The sequence below is a fragment of the Myotis myotis genome, unplaced genomic scaffold, assembly GCF_014108235.1.
Source record: "Myotis myotis isolate mMyoMyo1 unplaced genomic scaffold, mMyoMyo1.p scaffold_m19_p_5, whole genome shotgun sequence".
Classification (NCBI taxonomy): domain Eukaryota; kingdom Metazoa; phylum Chordata; class Mammalia; order Chiroptera; family Vespertilionidae; genus Myotis; species Myotis myotis.
In genome coordinates this window covers 106,446,403-106,472,256 of record NW_023416357.1, presented here as the reverse complement: position 1 = coordinate 106,472,256, position 25,854 = coordinate 106,446,403, and the positions used below count along the sequence as shown (strand labels likewise).

The following is a 25,854-nucleotide window of genomic DNA, read 5'->3' as shown; positions in this document are numbered from 1 at the left end:
TGATTCATAAGTTTTAAATGGCGTGATGTTCTGAGTAGTGTGATGAAACCTCACCATCCTGGCCTGTGGGATGGGAACCCTCCCTTTGTCCCGAGACGCCATGTGATAGACACTCCCCGCCCGTAGTCCTCAGGCGGCTGGGGTGTTGGAGGGGCCGCCCAGGTCTGGCAGGGCTGGCGCGCCAGCCACCCTTATTAGTAATGCCACATGCTCCTGACTTTCGTTACTGCGTGTTGTAATTGTTCCATTTTATTATTGTTAATCTCTCACTGTGCCTAACTTGTACATTAAGATTTATCATAGGTATGTGTGTATAGGAAAAAACAGCACATGCAGGGTTCGGTACTATGCAGTTCAGGCATCCACGGGGTCTCGGAGAGCATCCCCGCAGGTAAGGGGGTGACTGTGTAAGTCTGGAGAGCTTGTCTGAGTTGAGTATAAGAATAGAGTTTAGAAAGTCTAGAAGCAATGGGAGTCCTGCAGAGTTCACACCCAAACGTTCCTGGAAGCTGGGCATTTACAGAAGGTTCCACAGTGGGGAGGTCTGAACCTTGGTGAAGACGTGGAGGCCAGATTTACCTCAAAATGTTAGGAGCTCACAGCCCTTAAATGCTTTAATGGTGGGTGAGGCTAAGGTCTTCACAGGCAATGAGACCGCCAGCACCAGAGGCTGAGCGTTGCAAGGCAGCTGCTCAGATACAAAACGGACCCTCTACACCTCCTGAAACCCCGTGTCTGTAACAGCCAACCCCCCAGCTGACCACGGCCAGCCAGGCCAGCGCAGACAGACGGCCGGCCCACCCGCAGAATCGTGAGTGAACGGGATGGAATGGTGGTGGTTTTACCACTGCGTTTGGGGAGTTTGTTACTCCTCAGTGGGGAACCACTGCAGGTGAGGGTGCGGGTCGGGGAAGAAGGCAGATCACTGGCGGGCTGGTCCCTCATTAACGCGTACTCTGTGCCACGCCGTGTGCTGGTGTGGCGTTAACCATGGACATGCAGACGTGGTCTCTGCTCACAGCACTGTCCAGTGGCGCCGGCTCTGTCCTGTGGCCAGTGCGGGAGGTGCTGGGAGAGAGATGTGCGAGCTGAGGCTGAGGGTGTGCAGGCGGGGGCACCGGGGTGGAAATGGAAGAGAGATTTCTGACTGTACTAGTGTGTGTGTGTGTGTGTGTGTGGCGGGGGAGCGGCTCCGCTGGCCAGAGCGTGTGCTTCAGTGGGCACACATGTCCTCTGTGGGCGGAAGGTGTGGCTGTGCAGCCCTGCCCCCGGGAGTGTGGGTCTCCGCCCCGTGCAGGGGTCCCCAACCCAGGGCAACAGAGAGGGGAGGGGGCCCGTGTAGCACTGGGTGGTGGGAATTGTGGGGATTCAGTCCGCCGGGGAGGCTGAGGCCACACCATTCCAGGCAAAGGGCCGCTGCTTTGTGACAGCGCCAGCCTGGGAAGCTCAGCCCGGTCTGCGGGAGGGGCCACTTGGCAGAACGCGAGGCCAGTGGAGGGTCTCACCAGTGCACCCAGAAGTGAATCTGAGGGACCCTTTATTCTCTGGAAGAACGTATGGTGGAGAGCAGGGGAGGGGCTGGACAGTGTGGCCCAGCAAAGAGGATGGGTCCTGCCCACCTTGAGCACAGGGAAGGCACCCGTACCCTAACCTGTGCAAGGCTGGTGCTGCCTCATCCTGCTGCGACCTGAGGCCAGAGGAAGGGGCTCTGGGGTGGAAATCTGCGCCTGTGGCTGGGTCTGGTGATGCGGGGTCCTCAGGTATTTGGTCTGGTTGGAACCTGGGTGGAGGCACGCCCAGGGGGGGCCAGCCACGCTGAAAGATTGAAGTGCAAAGTGAGCGGACTTTAAAAGTTCTTTTAATCCCTTCTAGCTTGGGGTGGCAACAAGGGGTTGCCAGTAACCTGGGCAGAGCTGAGGCAGGGAAGAAGAGGAAGTGCCATCCTCCCTCCTACAAGCCATGGGCACCACCCACAACGCGAATCTGTTGAAACCACCCAAGCCAGTTCCAAGACACCACCTAGAGTCCATTTCCATGGGGAAGGGAGAGCAGCTCCGAAGAGGGACATTCAATGTGTGAGACCCTCTGGGCTACGGAGGCCCCGCCCACCAAACTACTTGGGGCTCTGCCCTGCAGGGCTTCAGTCAGATAGCCCAGGGCCAGACAGGGAGAGTGACTCAACAACATGGGAGCAAAATCCAGCAAACTCCACGAATAGCAGATCCAAAGGATTTTTCTTTCTTTCTTCTCTTTTCTTTTATTCTATTATTTTTTTCTCTTTTTATTTTAATTTTATTTTTCTGTTTTTCTTTTCCTATTCTACATTTTATTTTGTATTATTCATTATTTTAACATCATTATTTTTTTCATTTTTTTCTTTTATTGTTTTATTCTTATTCTATTTTCTCTTCTTTTTCACATTCTCTTTTTTCAGTTATTATTTTTTTTAATATAATCTAATTCTTTTTTTTTTTTTTTAAATATATTTTATTGATTTTCCACAGAGAGGAAGGGAGAGAGATAGAGAGTTAGAAACATCGATGAGAGAGAAACATCGACCAGCTGCCTCCCGCACATCCCCTACTGGGGACGTGCCCGCAACCCAGGTACATGCCCCCGACCGGAATCGAACCTGGGACCCTTCAGTCCGCAGGCCGACGCTCCATCCACTGAGCCAAACCGGTTTTGGCAATATAATCTAATTCTTTTGGTTTGGTGCTTTTTTGTTGTTGTTTTCAGTTTGGTCTTGTTTTGTTCTGTCAGCACCTGTATAACAGTTGGCACAATGTGGTCAGGGTTGAGCCTCACAGTCAGCAAGCCTGAGGGCTGAGCCCACCCATGAACAGGAGGACAACAGCAATCAAGACCCAAATACAACAGGAGGGTTCACATAAGCCACACAAGTGGCATTCCTAGTGCACACAGCTCAGAAGATCAAGGAGCTTGCACTACTGGATCCCACAAGAAGGCCAACCCACCAAGTCTGGGAGGCATAGCAGTCTTATCCAATATACAAAAACAAACACAAAAAAGCAGTAAAAATGGGGAAACAACAAAAAAAAACATGCCCCAAATGAAAGAAAAGGAGGAATCTCTAGAAAAAACACACACACAAAAAGGAAATGGAGGAAAGCAATTTATCAGAAACAGTGTATAAAGTAATGGTTTTTAGAATGCTTATGAAAAAGGACATAGAAATGATGAACAACAATCAGTCAGAAATGAAGACTGACAGCTGAAATGAAAAAATACACTGGAAGGAATTAACAGTTGGTTAGAAAAAGAGAACTGAATCAGCAATTAGAAGATAAGGTAGAAAAAAGTCAATCAGAGTAACAAAAATAAGAAAGAATTAAAAAGCATGAGGACAGTTTAAGGGAACTTTGGGACATCATGAAACATAAAAACATCTGCATCATAGAGGTACTCCAAGGAGAAGAAAGTAAGCAAGGAATAGAATATTTCTTGTTTGAAGAAATAATGACAGAAAACTTGCCTAAACCGGCAAAGGAAAAAATCACAGGTTCAGGAAGCACAGAGAGTCCCAATTAAGATGAACACAAAGAGATCCATACTAAGACACATCATAATTAAAATGGCAAACATTAAAGACAAAGAGAATCTTAAGGGCAGCAATAGAGAGGCAGGTAGTCAGTTACCTAAAAGGAAGCTTCCATAAGACTGTCAGTTGATTTATCAACAGAAACTCTACAGGTCAGAAGGGAGTGGCATGACATTTTCAAAGTAATGAAAACTGAGGATATAAAACCAAGACTGATCCATCCAGCAAGGCTATCATTCAAAATTGGAGGTGAAATAAAGAGCTTCCCAGACAAAAAAAAAAAAAAAAAAAAAAAAAAAAAAAAAAAGGCTAAAGAAGTTAATTACCACCAAACTAGCATTGCAAGAATGTTAAAGGGACTGCTGTAAGAAGAAGATGAAAGAGAGAGGCATAAGGAATAAAAATGACAATAAATAAGTACCTATCAATAATAACCTTAACTGTAAATGGATTAAATGCTCCAATCAAAAGACATAGGGTAACTGAATAGATAAGAAATCATGACCCATATATATGCTGTCTCCAAGTGACCCACCTCAGTACAAAAGACTCACAAAAACGAAAGTGAAGGATGGGAAAAATTTTTCCATGCAAATGAAAACTATAAAAAAAAGGCTGGGGTAGCAATATTCATATCTGACAAAATAGACTTCAAAACAAGAGACAAAGGAGGTCTCTACATAATACTAAAGGGATCAATCCAACAAAATATAACCCTTGTAAACATATATACATCCAATATAGGATGTTTCTTAAAAGGTGGTAGCACTTAGAAAATGTTGCTGTTTGACAATTTTATTACTATCAGAAATTGTCCATTGGACAAAAATTCTCTTTTTAAACAAAATCAGAGAAACAAAATCAAAGGAATGTCATTACATTACTTGTTCCACTCCTGCTTTTATTTATTAACTAGTGGCCTGGTGCACGAAATTCGTTCCTAAGCCGGGCCTGCACCTCCTCCAATCTGGGACCCCTTGGGGGATGTCCCAGGGATCGGGCCTAAACCAGCAGTCGGACATTCCTCTTGCAATCCGGGACCACTGGCTCCTAATTGCTCACCTGCCTGCCGGCCTGATCACCCCTAACCACTCTGCCTGCTGGCCTGCTTGCCCCCAACTGCCCCCCTTGCCAGCCTGCTAGCCCCAACTGCCCCCTCCTGCCAGCCTGTTTGCCCCCAACTGCCCCCCTGACAGCCTGCTTGCCCCCAACTGCCCTCCCCTCCTGGCCTGATTGCCCCTAACTGCCTCTGTCTCAGCCCCACCACCATGGCTTTGTCCGGAAGAACATCTGGAAAGTCTCCCAGTCTAATTAGCACATTACCCTTTTATTAGTATAGATTTTTGATTCTTTTCTTTATTGAGATACTAGAGGCCCAGTGCATGAAATTCGTGCACTGGGGTCGGGGGGGGGAAGGGGTGTCCTCAGCTCGGCCTGCACACTCTCCAATCTGGGACCGCTCAGCGGATGTCTGACTGCCCTGCAGGATCAGGCCTAAACCGGCAGTCGGACAGCCCTCTCACAATCTGGGAATGCTGGCTCCTAACTGCTCGCCTGCCTGCCTGATTGCCCCTAACCACTTTGCCTGCCAGCCTGATTGCCCTAACTGCTCCCCTGTTGGCCTGATTGACACTTAACTGCTCCCCTGCTGCCCAATCTCCCCCAACTGCCCTCCCCAGCAGGCCATCTTGTGATGACATGGGACAGTCATCTTGTGGTGGCCATCTTGTAATGTGAGGGTGCGAGGGTCAATTTGCATATTACCTCTTTATTATATAGGATAATTTACACTTAACGTTATGTAGTTTCAGGAGTGCAACATGATTCGGTATTTGTACATATTGCAAAATAATCACCACAAGTCTGGTTAACATCCTTCATTCCACAGAGTCGTAAACTTTTTTGTGTGTGATGAGAACGTTTAAGATCTACTCTCTTAACAATTCCCAAAGTACAGGACCGTTTTGTTAGCTATGGTTGCCATGCTGTGCATCACTCCCCCATGACTTACTTATTTTACAATGGAAGTGTGTACCTGGACCCACTACATCCATTTTTTATGCAAATTAAAACCACAGTGAGAGACCATCGTGCACCTATTAGAAGCTCTAGGACCCTAAAGTCTGGCCTCACCCACTGTCGGGAGAACACAGCAGCTGGACTTGGCAGGTAGGACTACACGGGCATTTTGGAAAACATGCTGGTGGTTTTTTGTTTTTTTTTAAAAAAATATTTTTATAGATTTAAGAGAGGAAGGGAGAGGGAGAGAAAGAGATAGAAACATCAAAGATGAGAGAGAATCATTGGTTGGCTGCCTCCTGCACAGCCCCTACTGGGGATTGAGCCCACAAGGTGGGCATGTGCCCTTGACTGGAATCGAACCTGGGACCCTTCAGTCCGCAGGCCAATGCTCTATCCACTGAGCCAAACCGGCTAGGGCCAGGTTGGTGGTTTCTTCACAGTTGAGTGCACTTCTGCCATTCCACTCCTAGGTATTTCCTCCAGACAGATGAGAGTGTGTGTCATTAATAAGACTTGTACATAAATGCTCAGAGGTTCTGGATTTGGAACATCCTGAAACTAGAGAAACATTCCCCCGTGGGTGTGTGGATAAACACACGGGCCATCCTACAACAGAACACTACACAGCAGGCAGAAGAAACGAGCCCCCTCCCCCCAACACAGCCACACGGACGAGCCTAAAACAAATGTGCTGACTGAAAGAAGCCCGGTGTCACAAGGAAACTTTCGAAGGTGACACATGTCACTCTCTTGATTTTGGTGATGGCTCCGTGGGTGTGTGCATGAGCCAAAACTGCTCAACTGCACACCTTAAATGTGTAATTTATTGTCTATGAGTTATACCTCAATAAATTATTCCCGTTCTAGGAATAACTTTTCTAAAACCAAATGAGGCAGTCAGTGATTTCTGGCTCTGCTCCTGGCCAGGGCCGGGGCCCGCTGACCTCATTTCTGCTGGCAACTTCAGTGAGTGAGATCATAACAGGCGTGGTAAAGCCTGCTGGGGTTTAAAGGCAATTTCTAACTGTGTGTAATGTTCTATCCCCCCGAGACAGATACTGTGTCATGCCAACAGCGCAGTTTCAGTCAGTAGTCCATTCTTAGGGACCACAGATTCACCCACAGCTTTCCTCTTGGTTATGTCCAGAAAGTAACTTCCTAAAAGCCGGTTGGTTTTATTTTCAGCTTTTTATTGAAGTACTAGAGAGTACTAGAGGCCCAATGCATGAAATTCATGCAAGAGTAGGCCTTCCTTCCCCCGGCTGCCAGCACTGGCTTCCCTCTGGCACCCGGGACCTGGGCTTCCCTTGCAGCCCCAGCTTCATCTGGAAGGTCGTCCAGAAGGATGTCTGGTCTAATTAGCATATTACGCTTTTATTATTATAGACAACACACATGGAAAGTACATGCATGTAGCAGCTGAATGAATTTTCCCAAAGGGGACTTACCAATGCAGCCACCAGCATCTGGGTCACGAACAGGATGTGAGCGCCCCGAAGTCTCCACGCACCCGTCCCACCACTGCCTCCCAAAGCTGATAGCGGTTGGCTTTGCTGGTTTTTGAACTTCATGTGGCTCAGGGTGTGCTCTTGTCTGTCTGACTTTTTCCACTTTGTTTGTGACATTGATGTATTTGCTACCCGGTCCGCGTGGCTTGAATTTTCCTTGATGCTTCCCCTCTTACCCTTTCTCTCCTTATACTCCTCACTCAAGGATGTGTTTCTATTGATTTGAGAGAGAGAGGAGGCGGGGAAAGAAACAGAGACAGAGAAACATAGACTGGTTGCCTCCTATATGTGCCCAGACTAGGGATCGAACCCGCAACCTCTTGGTATGGAACGATGCTCCAACCAACTGAGCCACCGGCCGGGTCCCTTACTCTCTTTAGTAACATCCTATCTTAGCTGAGACCTGAAGGATGAGTAGGATTTTGCCAGATTTAGGGAACAGTTTGAGTAAAAGAAACAGACTGTCCAAACGCTTGAGGGTGAGTACAGCTCAGGGGTGTTTTAAACACTGAGAGCGACATCTATTGTGACCATTCAGACAGTTGCCAGATTTTTCTGCAATAAATGATGGAATCAAAATCCCTGCACAGAAACTTTCCCATTAGAGGTTTTGTTTTCATAGGATCAGTTTGCAGCCACGAGGCTGCTGGGTCTTGGGGAATGTGGATTTAACTATTTAATAAGTGTTGCAAGATTGTGTTACGGATACTGTAGCAAGTTACACTCCCACCAGCAATGGATGAGTTTGCCTATTTCTCCATCTTTGTCAGTATCGAACGTCAATCACTTAAAAATGTTCTGTTGCTTTAATTTGAAGTGTTTTCTGGCTGTTAGAGAGATTGTCTTTTCATGTTTGTTGACTATTGGATTTCCTCTTCTGCGGAATGATCTAATGTTGATAGTTGTTACGGTCCAATAAAAGCAGCAGGTGACAAGGGACCATTCTGGCTCCTCTTGTGGACGGAGCCATTGTGGCTGCCGTGCGGATGGCGTGCAGGCGGCCCTCGTGGGTGAGACTCATGGGCGGCTTCCTCGGTCCACTGAGGTCCCGGCTGTCAGTTCTGAAACAGCCAACACGTCTGATGCCTGGTTACCATGCCTCTCGAGAGCCAGCGTTTGAACGTGGCACTGCCGGGGACCCATGGGTGCTGCTGGCTTTCACGGGGGAGGGAGGTGCTCAGGCTCAGACTAGCCTGTGATCTGAGCCACTCGGTGGACATCGCCACCCTTTCAGCAACGAGGGGGAGGCTCTGCGTTGTCTGTGATTGTCCCCGAGCACACAGCTCAGCATCTGCTTTACAACAGTGGCCACGTTCAGGGAGAAACGCAACAGACAGCCCAGTGTCTCCGGAAGGGGCGGGAGGGAGGGAGCGCATGGCCGGAGGGAGGCGTCTCTGCAGAGGGAGAGGGAGCCGACTCGGCCACAGGACAGGCTGTTTCCTCCGGTGGCTCCCACGCTCCTGGCTCACGATGTTCCCGCCAAAGCACACCTAGGGCTGCTGTTATCGGAAGTTAGTGCCAGAATCTTAGCACTTCCATCTGAACAACTTAGTATTTAAAACCCCACATACGGGCATGCGTTTTTATTTCCTTCTTAAGTAACTATAACTAAATAACTTGGTTTAATTGGGTTCTTAAACAACTTTCTTTCTTAAACAGTTACTTACCGTGGGCTGTGTGCTTTGGGGCCCTGCAGCTCCCCAGAGCAGACATGTGGGGTGCCGCCACCCTCTTCCTCTTCCACATTCATGCTCACATTACTTCTCTTGTTACGGTGACCCCCCAAAACCAGCTTTGCAAAGCTGTGGTGTCCATTGAAAGGAATGCAGGCTATTTATTATTACAACTGGGAATGACCTTGAGCTAGTAATTCGCACGGTGTCTGACAGATGTTAGCATCATGATATTCCCCCTGGACAGTTAAAACATCCCCCCACCCCTCGGAGTCCCCCGTGGCTCCCTCGGGTGCCCTGGGCAACTCTGGGACGGGCAGGTTGATTTAACCAGAAGTGGTCTTGGGGCTGGTCAGGAGGTGCAGTGATGTCATCAACGCTCCATCCATCCTGGTCTCAGGATGGCGGCCATGGCCCCGGCGTCCCTTCTTGGGTGGCGGCCAGCCACAGTAGAGGCAGGAGGGAAGGGCCGTGTGCCCGGTGAAGTGCGGCTGCTTTGACACCCCTGCGCCTGCAGGCGGATGACAGGTAGGGGCCTGCAGGTGCAGAGCCGTTTTGCATGTTGCATCCTAACAGCGGCACAAATTAGAGACTTGGTCACGTCAGCTGGCCCCGGGAGACTGGGAAGTTTGCTGGTCAAACAGTGTCTGAGAAACCATTGTACCCTCGCCCACCGGTTAGTCTGATGATTTTTTTTGTTTATGGAGACATTGGCCAGGCCAAAATTCTTAGGTTGTGGAAATGTGTTGTTTTGCTGCGTGTTTTCCTGGAGGGCCGCTGGCTTCGGCTACGGCGTTGGCGCTGGCTGTAGTGAGGGAGGAGCACGTTTGAGCAGCGATTTCAGCTTGTGTGCCACGGAACACCTGTGGCCACAGAAGGTTTCAAACCTGCAATACCTGACTGTTCAGGCAGGGGCTCTGACCTCTTTTCCCTTAGATTGTCAAAAATAAAAATAATAAAAAAATGACAACAGCCAACACAACAATAGCTGTCTGGTGTGAATAAATAGAAATTATACCTTGTTGTTTTTTTGTCAGATGGGCAAAATATATTTTTTGGGTTTGATGCAGAATTTCATTTTATTTTATTTTATCTACTTATTTTTTTAAAAAATATATTTTATTGATTTTTTTACAGAGAGGAAGGGAGAGAGATAGAGAGCCAGAAACATCGATTAGAGAGGAACATAGACCAGCTGCCTCCTGCACACCTCCCACTGGGGATGTGCCTGCAACCCAGGTACATGCCCCTAACCGGAATCGAACCTGGGACCTTTCAGTCCGCAGGCCGACGCTCTATCCACTGAGCCAAACCGGTCTCGGCCATTTTATTTTTTTAAATATGTTTTTTTTTTTAAATTAAATCTTTATTGTTCAGATTATTACATTTGTTCCTCTTTCCCCCCCCCCCCCATAACTCCCCTCCTCCCAGTTCCCGCCCCACCCTCCGCCCTCACTCCCCACCCACTGTCCTCATCCATAGGTGCACAATTTTTGTCCAGTCTCTTCCTGCATCTCCCACACCCCTTTCCCCCCCAAGAATAGTCAGTCCATTCCCTTTCTATGCCCCTGATTCTATTATAATCAACAGTTCATTCTGTTCATCAGATTATTTATTCACTTGATTCTTAGATTCACTTGTTGATAGATGCATGTTTGTTGTTCATAATTTGTATCTTTACCTTTTTCTTCCTCTTCCTCTTCTTAAAGGATACCTTTCAGCATTTCATATGATCCTGGTTTGGTGGTGATGAACTCCTTTAGCTTTTCCTTATCTGTGAAGCTCTTTATCTGACCTTCAATTCTGAATGATAGCTTTGCTGGATAAAGTAATCTTGGTTGTAGGTTCTTGGTATTCATCACTTTGAATATTTCTTGCCACTCCCTTCTGGCCTGCAAAGTTTCTGTTGAGAAATCAGCTGAGAGTCGTATGGGTACTCCCTTGTAGGTAACTGACTGTCTTTCTCTTGCTGTTTTTAAGATTCTCTCTTTATCTTTTGCTCTTGGCATTTTAATGATGATGTGTCTTGGTGTGGTCCTCTTTGGATTCCTTTTGTTTGGGGTTCTCCGCGCTTCTTGGACCTGTAAGTCCATTTCTTTCACCAGGTGGGGGAAGTTTTCTGTCATTATTTCTTCAAATAGGTTTTCAATATCTTGCTCTCTCTCATCTTCTGGCACCCCTATAATTCTGATGTTGGTACGCTTGAAGCTGTCCCAGAGGCTCCTTACACTATCCTCGCATTTTTGGATTCTTTTTTCATTTTGCTTTTCTGATTGGGTGTTTTTTGCTTCCTCGCATTTCAAATCATTGACTTGATTCTTGCGCTCCTCTGGTCTGCTGTCGGGAGTCTGTATAATATTCGTTATTTCAGTCCGTGTATGCTTAATTTCTAGTTGGTTCCCCAACATAACATCGAGGGTCTCATTAGTTTTCTTGTAGATCTCATTAAGTTTATCGGCGGCTTCTAAACAGTTCTTGAGAGACCTTAAAAGTGTGGTTCTGAACTCTATATCTTCCATTGACAATTTTGTCCTGTTTCTTTGTCTCCGCATTTTGTTATGCTTCCTTGGTGCACCCCCTAGTAGTCTTTGTTCACAGTCTTATAATTAAACCTTGATTGTTGTAGCTAATACCAGGGAGGGTTTGACCTCCAGGCCAGGTGGCTATGAGAATCAGCTGTGTCTGCAGTGAGAGAACTTCTGTCCTCTAGGGAGGTGCTAATCTAGCCTTTGCCTGAGGCTATCCGAAAAATGCCTGTGTGCAGGGCTTGGGCAGGGCGGGTCGCACAGGATCAACAGGGTGGGCCGGAGAGAGCAGTTATGGCGGCTCTCAGTCCTGTCCCCAGGGGCTCTGCCTCTCTGAGTCCCAGCACCCGCTGCAAAGCTCGGAGAGAAAGCTGCACTCCCTCTGACCGAAGCCAGACAGTCCCGCTTCTCCCGTTTGAGTCTGGGTTGCTAAAGACTCGCCCGGATCTGGAGCTCAGAGTCTGCGACTCCTTCCCGATTGAAAACGCCAACCGCGCCCTCCGCCACCAGCTCGCTCCGCGCACTCCGCACCTCAGAATTTGACTTCAGCGCTGCGCCTCCTCTGAGTGTCCATATGCATTTCTCTTTCCTCCTAGTTGTAGGACTTTCACTCAGCCAGCGTTCCTGTGGTTCTGGGTGATGTCCCTTCCGTCTTTTAGTTTCACTTTTGAAGTAGTTGTTCAAAGCAGCAAACTCTGGTGTTAACCTATGCCGCCATCTTGGTTCTCCCCTAAATATGGTTTTATTGATTTCAGAGAGGAAGGGATAAGGAGAGAGAGAGAGAAAAAAAAACAACAACCATCAATGATGAGAGAGAATCATTGATCAGCTGCCTCCTGCACACCCCCTACTGGGGATCAAGCCTATAATCCCAGCATGTGCCCTGACTGGGAATCGAGCCATGACCTGCTGGTTCATAGGTTGATGTTCAACCACTGAGCCACGCTGGCTGGGCGGATTTTATTTATTTATTTTTTTCATATTTTATTGATTTTTTACAGAGAGGAAGGGAGAGGGATAGAGAGTCAAAAACATTGATGAGAGAGAAACATCGATCAGCTGCCTACTGTAACACCCCTACTGGGTATGTGCCCACAGCCAAGGTACATGCCCTTGACTGGATTCGAACCTGGGACCCTTAAGTCCGCAGGCCAACACTCTATCCACTGAGCCAAACCAGTTAGGGCGACTGGGCAGATTTTAGTAATTAGTTTATGTGCCATGAGATGAAAAGGCAGAAATCCCTGTCTAGAGGATGGACACCCAGCAGGCCTGGAGGCAGGGAGGCAGGGCCCTGGTTGGAGATTTGAACGAGGAGAAGTTGGCCAGAGGACAAGAGAAACAAGGACAGCGCAGGTGAGAGGGGCGAGGCACACCGCTCACCTGACAGGTGTTAGCATCACGGGCAGGAGACAAGTCTGGGGCTGGCTGGCTAAGGGGGTTGGCTGTGCCCTGGAAGCCACAGTGGCACTGAAAGGTTTCAAGTTATGCTGGGGTCCAACCCCAGCGGGTCCAGGGGTCCCCAAAGGTGTGGGCGGAGTCAGCAAAGAAGGAATGACACGGAGACAGCGTTCAGTTGATCAGCAGCCTAGCCAGGATCTCTAGCCAAGTTCTGGTCAGGATCTCCAGCCAGGTTCTGTCCAGGTTCTCCAGCCAGGTTCAGTCACCAGGTTCTAGTCAGGTTCTCTTGCCATGTTCTATAGTCAGGTTCAGTCCAGGATCTTTTGCCATGTTCTCTCTCTAGGTTCTGTCTCTAGGTTCTGTTGCCAGTTTCTGTCCAGGATCTTTTGCCATGTTCTCTCCAGCGAAGTTCTTCTGTCTCTAGGTTCTGTGTAGGTTCTGTCTTCTAAGTTCTGTCTTGTTACATCTGTATTTATACCAGTTGATTCCAATCCTATCAATCTCTATTCCAAAGGTTAGGGCGTTTCTTATCTCCATTCCAGGGAGTAAAGATTATGTAGCTTAAGCATGATTGTTCGTAGTTAAAGTGATTAATTACCCGCCTGGCACTTAGTTAAGAGGTTTTATTCCCTCCCTAACTTCAGGGGAAAATCCATACCTGGGGAAACAACCTTTCTCAGAGGCCTTGGTTAAAACACATAGTGCCAAGAAGGTGAGCAAACATATTAAGAACAGTATGCCATATATGCCTGGTCCCTTGAAACAGCAAGGATGGACCGGCTCCTGGCAAAGTTAGGGACGGGCATGATTAAACCAACAATCTGGGGAACAAACCTTCCTTTCCCGACGTGTAGCACACAGCCAGACTCCCCCCCGACTCCTCTGTGGTCAGGCGGGGCTGTGGGACAGAATTTTTTTTTTCAAGAAAAAAAAGATTTTAGATTTAATAATATTATCAAAACTGTACCAATATAGTATAATATCACAAAAGTTGTAGGAAATATTAAATATCTGCAAAAAACATGATTACTTCTATTCTAAAATATATTTTTCTCTGGCTCTATTTTTGTTCATCAGTTTATGTTGTTTATTATATTCCATAAATGAGTGAGATCATGTGGTATTTATCCTTCTCTGACTGGCTTATTTCGCTTAGCATAATGCTCTCCAGGTCCATCCATGCTGTTGCAAATGGTAAGAGTTCCTTCTTTTTTACAGCAATGTAGTATTCCATCATGTAGATGTACCACAGTTTTTAATCCACTCATCTTTTGATGGGCACTTAGGCTGTTTCCAAATCTTAGCTATGGTAAATTGTGCTGCTATGAATATCGGGGTGTATATATCCTTTTTGATTGGTGTTGCTGGTTTCTTGGGATATATTCCTAGAAGTGGGATCACTGGGTCAAATGGGAGTTCCATTTTAAATTTTTAGAGGAAACTCCATACTGTCTTCCACAGTGGCTGCACCAGTCTGCATTCCCACCAGCAGTGAAGGAGGGTTCCTTTTTCTCCGCATCCTCGCCAGCACTTGTCGTTTGTGGATTTGTTGATGATAGCCAATCTGACAGGTGTGAGATGGTACCTCATTGTCGTTTTGATTTGCATCTCTCAGATGATTAGTGACTTTGAGCATGTTTTCATATGTCTCTTGGCCTTCTGTATGTCCTCTTTCAAAAACTGTCTATTGAAGTCCTTTGCCCATTTTTTGATTGGATTGTTTACCTTCCTTTTGTTAAGTTGTATGAGTTCCCTGTAAATTTTGGATATAAAACACTTATCAGAGATAACATTGGCAAATACGTTCTCCCATGCAGTGGGCTTTCTTGTCATTTTGCTGATGGTTTCTTTCGTTGTGCAGAAGCTTTTTATTTTGATGTAGTCCCATTTGTTTAATTTCTCCTTAGTTTCCATTGCCCTAGGAACTGTATTGCTATGACATATATCTGACATTTTGCTGCCTATGGATTCTTCTAAGATTTTTATGGTTTCCCATCTTACGTTTAAGTCCTTTATCCATTTTGAGTTTATTTTTGTGTATGGTGTAAGTTTGTGGTCTAGTTTCATTTTTTTCATGTATCTGTGTAATTTCCCCAACACCATTTATTAAAGAGACTATCTTGACTCCATTGCATGCTCTCACCTCTGTTGTCAAATATTAATTGAGCAAAATGGCTTAGGTCGATTTCTGAGTTCTCTGTTCTCTTCCGCTGGTCTATATGTCTGTTCTTATGCCAGTACCAGGCTGTTTTGAGAACAGTGGCTTTGTAATATAGCTTGCTATCTGGTATTGTGATCCCTCTGACTTTTTTCTTCTTTCTTAGGATTACTGTGGCTATTATGGGTCTTTTTTAATTCCAGATGAATTTTTGGAGAGTTTGTTCTAGGCCTGTGAAATATTCTGTTGGTATCTTAATGGGGATTGCATTGAATCTATAGATTGCTTTGGGTAGTATGGACATTTTAATGATGTTGATTCTACCAATCCATGAACATGGTATATTCTTCCATTTGTTTATGTCTTCCTCTATCTCTTTTTTCAACGTCCTGTAGTTTTCTGAGTACAGGTATTTTACTTCCTTAGTTTAGTTTATTTATAGGTATCTTAATCTTTTTTGTTGTAATGGTAAATTGGATTTTTTTTTAGTTTCTATTTCTGTGAGTTCATTATTGGTGTATAAAAAAGCCATAGATTTCTGGATGTTAATTTTGTATCCTGCTACATTGCCGAATTCATTTATTAAGTCTAGTGGTTTTTCAATGGACAGAATTATTACTAATCAAACCTGGGTAGCCATGAAAACCTCCTGCACAGCGCCTCACATTCTCTCTTTCCCATGTGCTGGCTGGAGGAGGAGATCTGAGGACCTAGCTGGTGGGTCTCCAAGTGGAAGTGGCCTGGATCCCTGAGTTACATGTGGTAAAGAGCATGCTATGGACCATTATGTGAACAATGAGTCCTTTTTTATTATATGAAGCCATTGAAACATTGGGGTTATGTGTTACACAGGTTAGCCTACTCTAACTAATACAAAACATATTAATAGCTACAATATGTTGGGCACCTGCTCTGAATTGGGCACTTGGCTAATAAGCACACTGTCTCATTTCATCCATTTTACAACCCTGTGGGGATAGATACCACCATTAGCCCATCCTATATAATAAAAGCCTAATATGCTAAGTGTCCAGTTGGCCTGTTGGCCGTTCAACCAATCAAAGCATAATATGCTAATGATATGCTAAGGCTGCTAAACTGCTCGCTATGATGTGCACTGACCACCAGGGAGCAGATGCTCTGACTGGTAGATTAGCTTGTTGCTGGGGTTTGGCTGAGCGAGATGGGCTGGATACGCCCTTGAACCCTCCTGTGGTCCCTCCCCAGCTGGCCAACCTCCTGCGTCCCTCCCTGGCCCCAATCGTGTACGGGTGAGGTCCCTCGGCTTGGCCTGCGCCCTCTCGCAATCCGGGACCCCTCAGGGGATATCAGAGAGCCGGTTTTGGCCTGATCCCGCAGGCCAGGCAGAGGGACCCCACTAGTGCATGAATTCATGCACCAGGCCTCTAGTTTTTTATGAAAGAGGAAACTGAAGCAGAGAGAGCAGGCATAGATGGAGAAGTCTGACCCCCAGCCTGGACCGAAGAGCCCACCTGTGCCGGCTCACTCCCAGTGTCAGAGGAATGGGTTAGAACAGAGTGAGGCAAGGAGACCCGATGAGGATTTATTCTAGTTTTACCAGCTGGAAGTTTCTGCCTGTGAAGCGGGGAAATGCCTGAGAAGTGCCCAGTGCAGAGCCTGGCACCTGGAGGCTGTACACTGAAGGTTCGATTTTCTTCAAGAGACCAAGCAAGGACTGACAAAGCCTGGGTGAGAACAGGAGAAAAATGTTCCAGAAGCAGCACTTGGCAGGATTTGGGCAAAGAATGAGGGAGACGGGGAAGTGGAGGGCTGGACCGCTATCTTATGTTGCCATGTGCGGGACCAGCAGGAAGGGCGTAAGATACATCTGGTGCTCTGTGCTGTGGGAGGGAAGGAGGGCGAGAACGGGCCCCAGATAATCAGCAGAGAGCAGACCCCACACCTTCCGACACGTGTGGGTGTCCAAGAGGCGCTGCATTCTGGGTCTCCTGCCAAAAAGAGCCACCCACAAGCTGTCCACCCACTCCTGTGCGGAGGCGCTGCTTTGTATCTACACACATTTGGGCAAGCTCTTTGCGCCTTGTTTTTATCATCTGAAGATGGGATGAGAAGTGATCAAGACTTACCTCATAGGGTTGTTATGAATACACGCAGAGTGTGTTAGGTATGTGGTGACTAGTCAATAAGGGTGGAAAGCGTCAGTAAAACCCTTGCATCTGTGGCACCGTTTCTCCATCTGTACATACAAACCCTGAGCTGCTGTGAGCATGACCCGAACCTGCTGGTCCTGTTCACTGTGCATTTCCACATGGCTCAGGTGGGGGCTGTTTCACTGAAGGCATTTAAATATTTGCTGAATGGATGAATAAGGAAACCCTTCTCTCCTTCCTTCTATCCATCCATTTTTCTATCCATCCTTCTTTCCTTCCTTCCTTCCTTCCTTCCTTCCTTCCTTCCTTCCATCCATCCTTCCATCCTTCCTTCCATCCTTCCTTCCTTCCTTCCTTCCTTCCTTCCTTCCATCTATCCATTCATCCATCCATCCATCTATCCATCCATCCATCCATCCATCCATCTATCCATCCATCCACCCATCCATCCATCCATCTTCCATCCATCCATCCATCCATCCATCCATCCATCCATCCATCCATCCATCTCTCCATCCATCCATCCACCCATCCATGCATCTATCTTCCATCCTTCTCCCTCCCTCCCTCCCTCCCTCCCCCTCCCTCCCTCCCTCCTCCCTCCCTCCCTCCCTCCCTCCCTCCCTCCCTCCCTCTCTCCCTCCCTCGCTCCTTTCCTTCCCTTCTTCCCTCCTTCCTTACATTTTAAAAAGCACTTGAGTGTAGTGGCTTAATTCAGTGTTTTTTTGTTTGTTTGTTTGTTTTCAATTGTGGTAAAATATATGTAGCATAAATTTACGAAATCAATTATTTTAAGTGTGTGGTCCAGCGGCTTTAAGTGCATTCTCATTGTTGTGCCATCACCACCATCCACCTCCAGACTTCATCTTCCCAAACTGAAGCTCTGTGCCCATTAAACACGAACCCTCTTCCCCTCCCCAGCCCCTGACAGCCACCATTCTACCTTCTCTCTGAATTTATCTACTCTCGCTACCTTGTATAAGTGGAATCATACAGTACTTGTCTTTTTTTGTGACGTAGCCCACACGTTTTGCAATCACAAACCCTGTGAAACTTAAGCTTCCTGAATCTCCACGTCCCCATCTGTAAATGTACTATTATTAAGGTACCTGCCTAATGGGGTTGTTGTGGGGGTTAAATGAGGTAGCACATGTAAGGTATGTAGCCCAAAGCCTAGCAAGTTAGAAAGTACTCAATAAATATTGATTACACATCAATACATGTTATAAAGTAGTAGGCAGCTCATTGTGCTTATCATGTGACTGGCACTGTCGGAAGCACTTTACATGTATGTGCTGACTCCGTAAGCCTCACAGCGACCCTGGTCACCACCATCCGCACATGGTAGGGCGCAAGCTAAAGTGCAGAGCCGGTAAGTCAGTGCTCAGAGTTGGGGCGGAACCCCCGGTGGCCTGTTTCTAAGGCCCACGGCTTCTCCACGGGCCCAACTGCCTGTCAGTGAAGGGTCACCCGTCACAGCTCGGCCTGGATCAGGCGATGAGGTGTGTGAGCGGAGGTGTCGGGTCTCGTGAATGAGGAGATGTCTGTGGGGATTGGCGGAACGACCTGAGGATGAGTCGGCTGCTGCCTCCCGTGTGCGGGCCTAACGGGGGGCAGTCCTCGCGTCCTCTTGCACATGCGGGTCTGCTTTGGACCCTGACGGCGACCGCGGGGGCTGGGCCTCCCCTCCAGATGCTGCCGCCAAGCCAGCGCCTTCCCCTGGTGGCAGAAAGCGCAGCAATCCTTAACCAGCCCCTGCCCTGCCCAGCTGAGATTAAAAAGAAAACTGTTTCCTTTTCTGGGCCGCAGGGCCACCTCCCACCTGCTCACTGCTTTCTCGCGCCCGTTAAAGGGCAGAGCCTGCGCTGGGAGCAGCAGTCCAGCCCGAGATAAGCGTGTGCCCGAGAGCAGGTGCGGGCCGGCCAGCCAGCCCTCATGTCCGCAGAGGTGAGCCCACTGCCCTCGGCTCCCCAGCCTGGCCCTCCGGGGTCACTGAGAGTTAACTCCGGGGGGGGGGGGGCTTCTCCTGGCCGCCCTTCCTCCCAGTCCCACTCCCTTCCCTTCTGCAGGCCGCCGCCGTGTCTATGGGGGACCTTGAATTTGGCAGCGGCAAGGGGAAGGAGCCGAGCGCGGAAGGCAGGGGGCACGGGTGGTGGCATGAGCGCTTGGTGCGGCCCTGCCTGGTGGAACTGCTGGGCTCTGCCCTCTTCATCTTCATCGGGTGCCTGTCGGTCATCGGGAACGGGCCGGAAGCGGGGCCGCTGCAGCCGGCGCTGGCCCACGGGCTGGCGCTGGGCCTCCTGGTCGCCACGCTGGGCAACATCAGGTGAGGGGGTGCGAGCTGAGCGGCAGGGGAGCCCGGGGCACCCACTCAGGCTCCGGGAGCACGTGGACGGCCGTGTGGCTGGGGGCTCGCATCTGGCCCTGCGGCCCACGAGCTCTGTGCCTCGGGGCAAGTCACGCTTCCAATTCGAACCCCTCCACCCAGAAAACGGGGCCCATGGGGGTGTTTAAAAGCACCTTATCGCCAGCTGACACACATGCGACAGGGCTAGTGCCAGGCGCTGTCCTACCACTGCAGGTCTGAGCCCCTGGCGTTCCCTCACCCGCCTCCAGCTGTGACAGGACAGCGTGCCTTGCCCGAGGTTACAGGGCTCCTAAGCAGCAGAGCTACGTGGAACGGGGGTTGGGGACCGGGGGGGTGGTTGTCGGGGGGGGGGTAGATAGGGAAGGGGTTGGGAGTGGGGGGGGGCGCAGGGGAAAGCAGCGATGGGGAGGGCTCAGTCCCCACTGGCTGCTCTGCTGCTGCTGTGTTAGAAGGGGCGCTCCAGCCTCGAGGTTTCCCTGGGACAGCAGCTGCTAGAGGGGTTTCCCACCCACCTGAGTGGTCCTGGCCCATCAAGTGGTGACCCGAGGGGGTGGGGGCTCTTGCACAGTGTCCGTCTGGACGGAGCCCCACCCAGGAGCCCCTGGCTTCCAGGAGAGCCGGCCACAGTGCGGGGCGCCGGGCAGGGCGATGCGGGCCAGGCGCCGGGTTTCATCTCGCTCAGGGAACGGAGCGGAATGAAGAGACCCAAATTCTGTTCCCCAGAAGAAGAGGGGGAGAGAACGCTGACATTTCTTTTCAACGTCCCGGGGCACGAATAGCACACGCTCTTCTGTTCCACGGGGCGGGGTTGGAGGCGAGCGCTGTCACGTCTTGGCTGGGGCACAGGGTCGGAGTGGGGATGATAATACCTGGTGTGTACCGAGTCCTCCCCATGTATGTAACAGGCCTGTGCACAGGTGCTAATTCATTCTATCGTCGCAACAGCCTCAGGAGGTGGGGACACGAGGCAGAGAGGTGCGCTGCTGCCCGAGGTCCCTCGGCTGCTCAGGGGCAGAGTAGGATCTGAACCCAGGCCGCTGGCTGGGAGGCCAGGCTGTCTGCGCCTCAGGGACTGCCTCCCTCTAATGCCAGCGTTTCACCCAGCCACTGGCTTTCCAACAAATATCTATTCAGCCTCCCCTCCCGGGCTCGCCCAGGCCCCGGGCCACACCGGGCACCTCGGGGGATGGCCGCGATGCTGCCCGCCGCTGTGGGCTGGGCCCTATGCGCGGGGCCGGCCTGGGGGGCTGGTGGGGACCCGTCCCCTCGGCACAGCCTGCGCCTTGGCCTCATGACTTCCTTCTGCTTCTTGGGTGACAGCGGTGGACACTTTAACCCTGCCGTGTCCCTGGCGGCCATGCTGGTCGGAGGCCTCAACCTGACGATGCTGCTTCCCTACTGGGTGTCCCAGCTGTGCGGGGGGCTGCTCGGGGCCTCCCTGGCCAAGGTGGGTGATCCCCTCGGGGGGCTGCTGGGGGCGGGGTGGGGACTGTCCAACTCTGCCTGTTTCCTCCAGTGGGACCGGGTGGGAGGGGGGCGCTGGTTCACTCCAAACCCACCCCGTTCTCTCCGCGTCTGGACAGCCCAGGGGCGGAGGCAAGTTCCGCACCAGAGGTTTCCCTCCCAGTCCACTCCTGGCTTTCAGCGGGTTTGCTGGTCCTAATGTTTCCACACGTTTCACCCAGCCACTCGCTCAGCCACAGGCGGCCCACCCAGCTCTGCCCGGGCTGCCTGCCGGGGGAGCACAGTTCTCCTCCCAGAGCCCCAGCTCACCTCTCCGTGTGTTGCCCAGCTTGCCCTTAACCCGAGTTCTCCGCCTTCGATGGGAGTTCATATTCAACTTCCCAATGGAATCCTCTCATCCCAACACGAAGTCTGGCTCTTCCTTTCTGTCCCAGAATTTCCATAGCGCCTGCCTCCCTCCCTGTGTCCCTCCGTAGGCCTGTCCCTCCCTCCCTCCCTCTCTCCTTCCCTCCCTCCCTTCCTCTTCCCTTCTTTCTTCCATTCCCTCTCTTTTCCTCCCTTTCCCTCCCCTCCCTTCCAGATGTAGGCCTTGCTAGGCACATGTGGGTGAGTGGGAAGGTGGAGGTGGCAGGCGGGCCTGCTGGCGGGCTAGGTCTGGACGATGGCTCTAAGACCTGGCCCACTGCAGACTTTGGTCTCAAGTCCCATATTGCTGTTCCCTGCCCTGGGCCCCCAGGCCCCCATGTAAGACCCCATTTCCCGCTGACCCTCCGGCTCTGGTCCTTGATGGGGAGCAGTGCCAGGCTCTCCCTCCCTCACCCGCCCTGCTCAGCCCCGCACACACACCTGCCCGCCCTGCTCAGCCCCGCACACACACCTGCCCGCCCTGCTCAGCCCCCGCACACCTGCCCGCCCTGCTCAGCCCCGCACACACATCTGCCCGCCCTGCTCAGCTCCCGCACACCTGCTCATTCCATTTCCCAACCACCTCACCAGAGGCCAGGTCAGTCCCTGGAGGGCTCCCAGGACCTGGGCGCGCAGCTGTCGTTATCCCCATTCTATGGAGGAGGAAACGAGGCGCAGGGAAGTGGGTACCTTGCCCAGGTCGGAGGGCTGGCGAGCTGCAGAGCCCAGATTGGGGTCCAGGGCCCAGAGCGTGGTCCGCTCCCCTGTCTTCCCTCTCCTGGTGCTGCCACGGCCCCTGAGGCCGATTTCCTCGAATCCCATGGCGCTTAAGCCTCGGGGCTCTCCGTGCCCCTTCGAAGGGAGTTTTCATGGGTTAGCAATGTCCTGGTCATGTGTATTTGCAAAGTTTGTAAAAATAAGGGATTTTTGTATTCTTTCCTCCAAGAGGATCATCTAAGTCACAGAAGCTTCAGGCCCACTGGAACCACAGCTGGGTCATCCCCGTTTTACAGAGGAGCAAAGCGAGCTCCGAGAAGCCCAATAGCTCACACACGGCCGCGTGGTGGGAATGGCGGAGCTGGCTGTGGGCCGGACGGTCTGACTGTAACCCCTCCCTGTGGGGGGCATGAGCTCCTGGTCCTCTCTTCACCCCCGAGGGGCTGAGCGGCTTCTCTCCACAGGCGGTGAGTCCTGGTGACAGGTTCTGGAACGCGTCTGGGGCAGCCTTTGTGACGGTCCAGGAGCCGGGGCAGGTGGCGGGGGCTGTGCTGGCAGAGGTCGTCCTGACCACGCTGCTGGCGCTGGCTGTCTGCATGGGCGCCATCAACGAGAAGACGCAGGGCCCGCTGGCCCCGTTCTCCATTGGCTTCTCCGTCACCGTGGACATCCTGGCAGGGTGAGTGCGTCCCAGCCGTGGGGCCACAGTGCCTGGCCCTGCAGAGCTTACCTGAGGGGCACGGACTCCATTGCCAATAGGGGCAGGAAGGGAATGCCCATGGGAGACATGGCCTGGCATTAGGCAGGCAACAGGGGTGCTGGGACTGTGGTGTCTTTGGAGGCACCTCTGTTCCCCTCGGGAAAATGGTTGCTATGTAGGAGGGGCCTGGAGGGACCTTCTCATTTCACTCCAAGGGAGTCAGAAGACTGGGTTTTGTGTGAAATTATTCCCGTTTCAGTAAACATTTCTGCAGGCCGTTTGCCCAGCCAGTGGGCAGCCGGGCTTCAGCCTGACTCACCACCGTCTGGTTTATGTTGAGCCGCTCAGTAGGCTTGGGAAGGGACTCGGAGACAAGGCTGGTGAGGGGGCACCTCTCTCATGTTATGTAAGAGGAGACAGGCTCAGAGAGGACACAGTGACTTGCTGAAGGTCATGGGGCAGCAGCAAATTAAGTGACAGATCTGGGACCAGAGCCTATATCCTGCTGAAGGGATGAGGAACCCCCCCCCCCCCCAATGTCCAGCTCTTTCTTTTCTCTGGGACAGTTTCCCGGCTCTGCCGTCCCCGCTACCCCCATACCTCATGTCATCCTTGGGAGGAGGCGTGGGGAAGATCTGTGACCTGTGTAAAGTGTGGCAATGCTTTGCTGCCCCCTAGTGGCTCTTGGCTCACTTACAAGCCTATTGAGCGTGGCTATAGGAGGCGGGGTGGGTGAGGCTTGAGAGAACGGGACAGAGCTCTGGACACCAGAACTGGAGAGGTGAGCCCGGCCACAGCCGCCTCGAGGAGCTGCTGGTCACCGAGATTAAACACACGTATGTGACTTATGGGCGAGACATGGCTATATATGCGCTTTCTCATCGACTCCTGACAACCCATGAGACAGTGCTTGCACCTCAGCTGAAACACAGAGGTTAGAGGTCACACAGCTGGAATAGCTGGGCTGGGTTTTGAACCTAAGTCCGCCTGACTCCAGAGCTCACATGATGGACAACTGCTCAACGTGGCTTTGTCAACTTTGGAGAGACTTGCCCTCCCCGCACTCCATCTTGCACCCTCCCTCCCCCGTCCCTTCCTGCTGCCCAGGCACCCCTTGTGGACATTCTTCTGGACGGGCATGGGTGTGGCTGATGCTGTGCCAAGGGAGGGGCCAGCCTTTCACTGTCCAGTGCTAGCGCCCCTACCTGTGTCTTCTGGAACCCTCCAGAACCCCAGATAGGGCGGGAGTGTGGGAGGTGTGGGAGGTAGGCCTAGCTGGGGAGGGAACTTGAGGGGAGCTGGGCCTGGCCGGGACCCCGGGGGACGAGTGTGGCTGCTGTCTGCAGGGGCGCCGTGTCGGGAGCCTGCATGAACCCTGCCCGGGCCTTTGGACCGGCTGTGGTGGCCAACCACTGGGCTTTCCACTGGATCTACTGGCTGGGCCCGCTGCTGGGCAGCCTGCTGGTCGGAGCGCTCGTCAGGTAGGTGGGTCACTGCCCCGCCGGTGGGCAGCGGGTGACAGCTCCCACAGTGTCCAGGCCGAGAGCCATGGGACCTCACCTGAGTCTGTAGAGGAGAGAGGGAGCCTTCCGCAGAGGCAATGTTGACTCTGGGCCTTTGACCGCAAGTGACAGAAATCCCTTGCAGCACAGCTGTGGCCCGAAGGAGAACCCGTTGGCTCAGAGCTGAGAGTGCACAGGGAGCACTGGCTAGGTAGGTGCCCAAACAACGTCTTAGGACACGTGTCCCACAGGCGGTCCTCTGCGCAGGCTTCACGCCTACGGGGGCGCCCAGCAGAGGCGGAGGCGCTCGGCAGGTCAGAGGAAACAGAACGACAGCGTGGCTGATGGTCGCCCCTGTGGCTGCCCAGCGTGGGTCGGCCTTCCCCTCAGTCAGTCATGCGGCTCTGGGCCAGGCACGCCTGTTGGCTGTGTGCAGCCTGAGCCTAATCCTGGCCTTGGGGTGAGGTCCAAGAGCAGGGGAGGAGTTGCTCCCTGCAAGGAGTCATCCAACGCCTGGGGGCCCCACTCACATAGAAAACCACACACACGGTGCCCACGAGCACGCACGTCAGGGATGCCGTTCCCATAAAACAGTGTGGCCAGTGCTCCGTGGAGCTGTGCAGTGGATAATAAGGTGGATGTTGTCAGGGGGATAATCTCTCCCCTCTTGGGAGCTTCCAGGATCCATAGGGGCCTGTTCCAGGTTGTGCAGGGATAGGGTTTGGCTCAGCAAGTGGGCCTAGCCCGGACCCCTTAGCCCATGGCTGAGTGCAAAGCACCCCTGATTATTGCCTGCTGCTTTCAGAGGGTGGAGCTGAGTGTCTCCAGGAAAAGGCCTGAAGCCAAGCAGAGACACACCCACCTAACCACGCCCCCCCCCAACCTGCCCCAGCTAGAGGTGGAGACTGGAAAAGCTCAGGAAGGTGGCTCTCTGGAGAACTCAGCCTGGAGAGATGGATGAGGGGCTGGGTGACCCTCCCCTGGGGGCTCAGAGACCTCACTGGGCCATTGTTGTTGTAGGTTCTTCATTGGAGATGGGAAAACTCGGCTCATCCTAAAGGGACGCTGAAGCCGGTGCTGGGCGTCCCGCGGCCCCGGTGCCCTTGGTCCCGGCCAGTTCTGCATTGCCCGCTACTGCACAGGCCCAGGGAGCATGGCTCCTTCCCTGGCGGGGCCTGGCTTCTCGCTGGATGGCCTGCTGCTAGGCCCTGAGGGGCTCTAGGCTCTGAGGAGTGCCTGGTGCCTGGCAGAGCCCTCAGCCTGGGCAATGTGGCCAGCACTGCCCAGAGGGAGGTGGAAACAGCATGTCAGAACTGTCCTCCTGAGGGAGACGGTCCCAGGAGCAGAAGAGCACCTGGGCGAGGCAGCTGTCCATGTACATCAGTTCCCTTCCGCCCATCTTCCTCCCTCTCCCTTCCCTGGCTCCTCTGTTGCAGAAGGGCCTTCTGCGGTCTCTTTCCTTGCTTTCTGAGCTGCCAATCTAGCTTTGCAATAAATAGTCCCATATTTCCTTCCACATGCCATCGGCTTGCCTTTCATTTTAGAAATGGGCACTGCTGGGGAGGACGCACAGTCCAGCTTGGGCCTTGTTTGTCCAGAGTCTTGTGAAGGCTCAAGTGGAGCTTAGAATCCAGTGCAACCATAGGTCCTTAGGGTGCAGGCCAACCCAGAGTCTGTCTCCCACTTAGCTCTGTCCAATCTAGAATCTGGTTTGGAT

General features: G+C 51.4%; 1 protein-coding gene across 3 annotated transcripts; it reads left to right on the top strand.

The window, feature by feature from the left end:
* The first annotated feature begins 279 nt into the window (after positions 1 to 279).
* AQP8 (aquaporin 8) lies at positions 280 to 25,653 on the top strand. 3 transcript variants are annotated; one of them, XM_036309592.1, is made up of 7 exons: positions 327 to 391; positions 646 to 811; positions 19,051 to 19,307; positions 20,670 to 20,796; positions 22,400 to 22,614; positions 23,982 to 24,116; positions 25,158 to 25,653. In XM_036309592.1, the coding sequence occupies exons 3-7, from the start codon at positions 19,066 to 19,068 to the stop codon at positions 25,204 to 25,206; spliced, it is 768 nt and encodes a 255-aa protein (XP_036165485.1). In that variant the 5' UTR covers positions 327 to 391; positions 646 to 811; positions 19,051 to 19,065; the 3' UTR covers positions 25,207 to 25,653. The 3 variants fall into 3 exon arrangements, with proteins under 3 accessions (XP_036165487.1, XP_036165485.1, XP_036165486.1); XM_036309593.1 differs by having other exon boundaries at positions 374 to 391; positions 745 to 811; XM_036309594.1 differs by lacking the exon at positions 19,051 to 19,307 and having other exon boundaries at positions 280 to 391; positions 745 to 811.
* Positions 25,654 to 25,854: the final 201 nt, after the last annotated feature.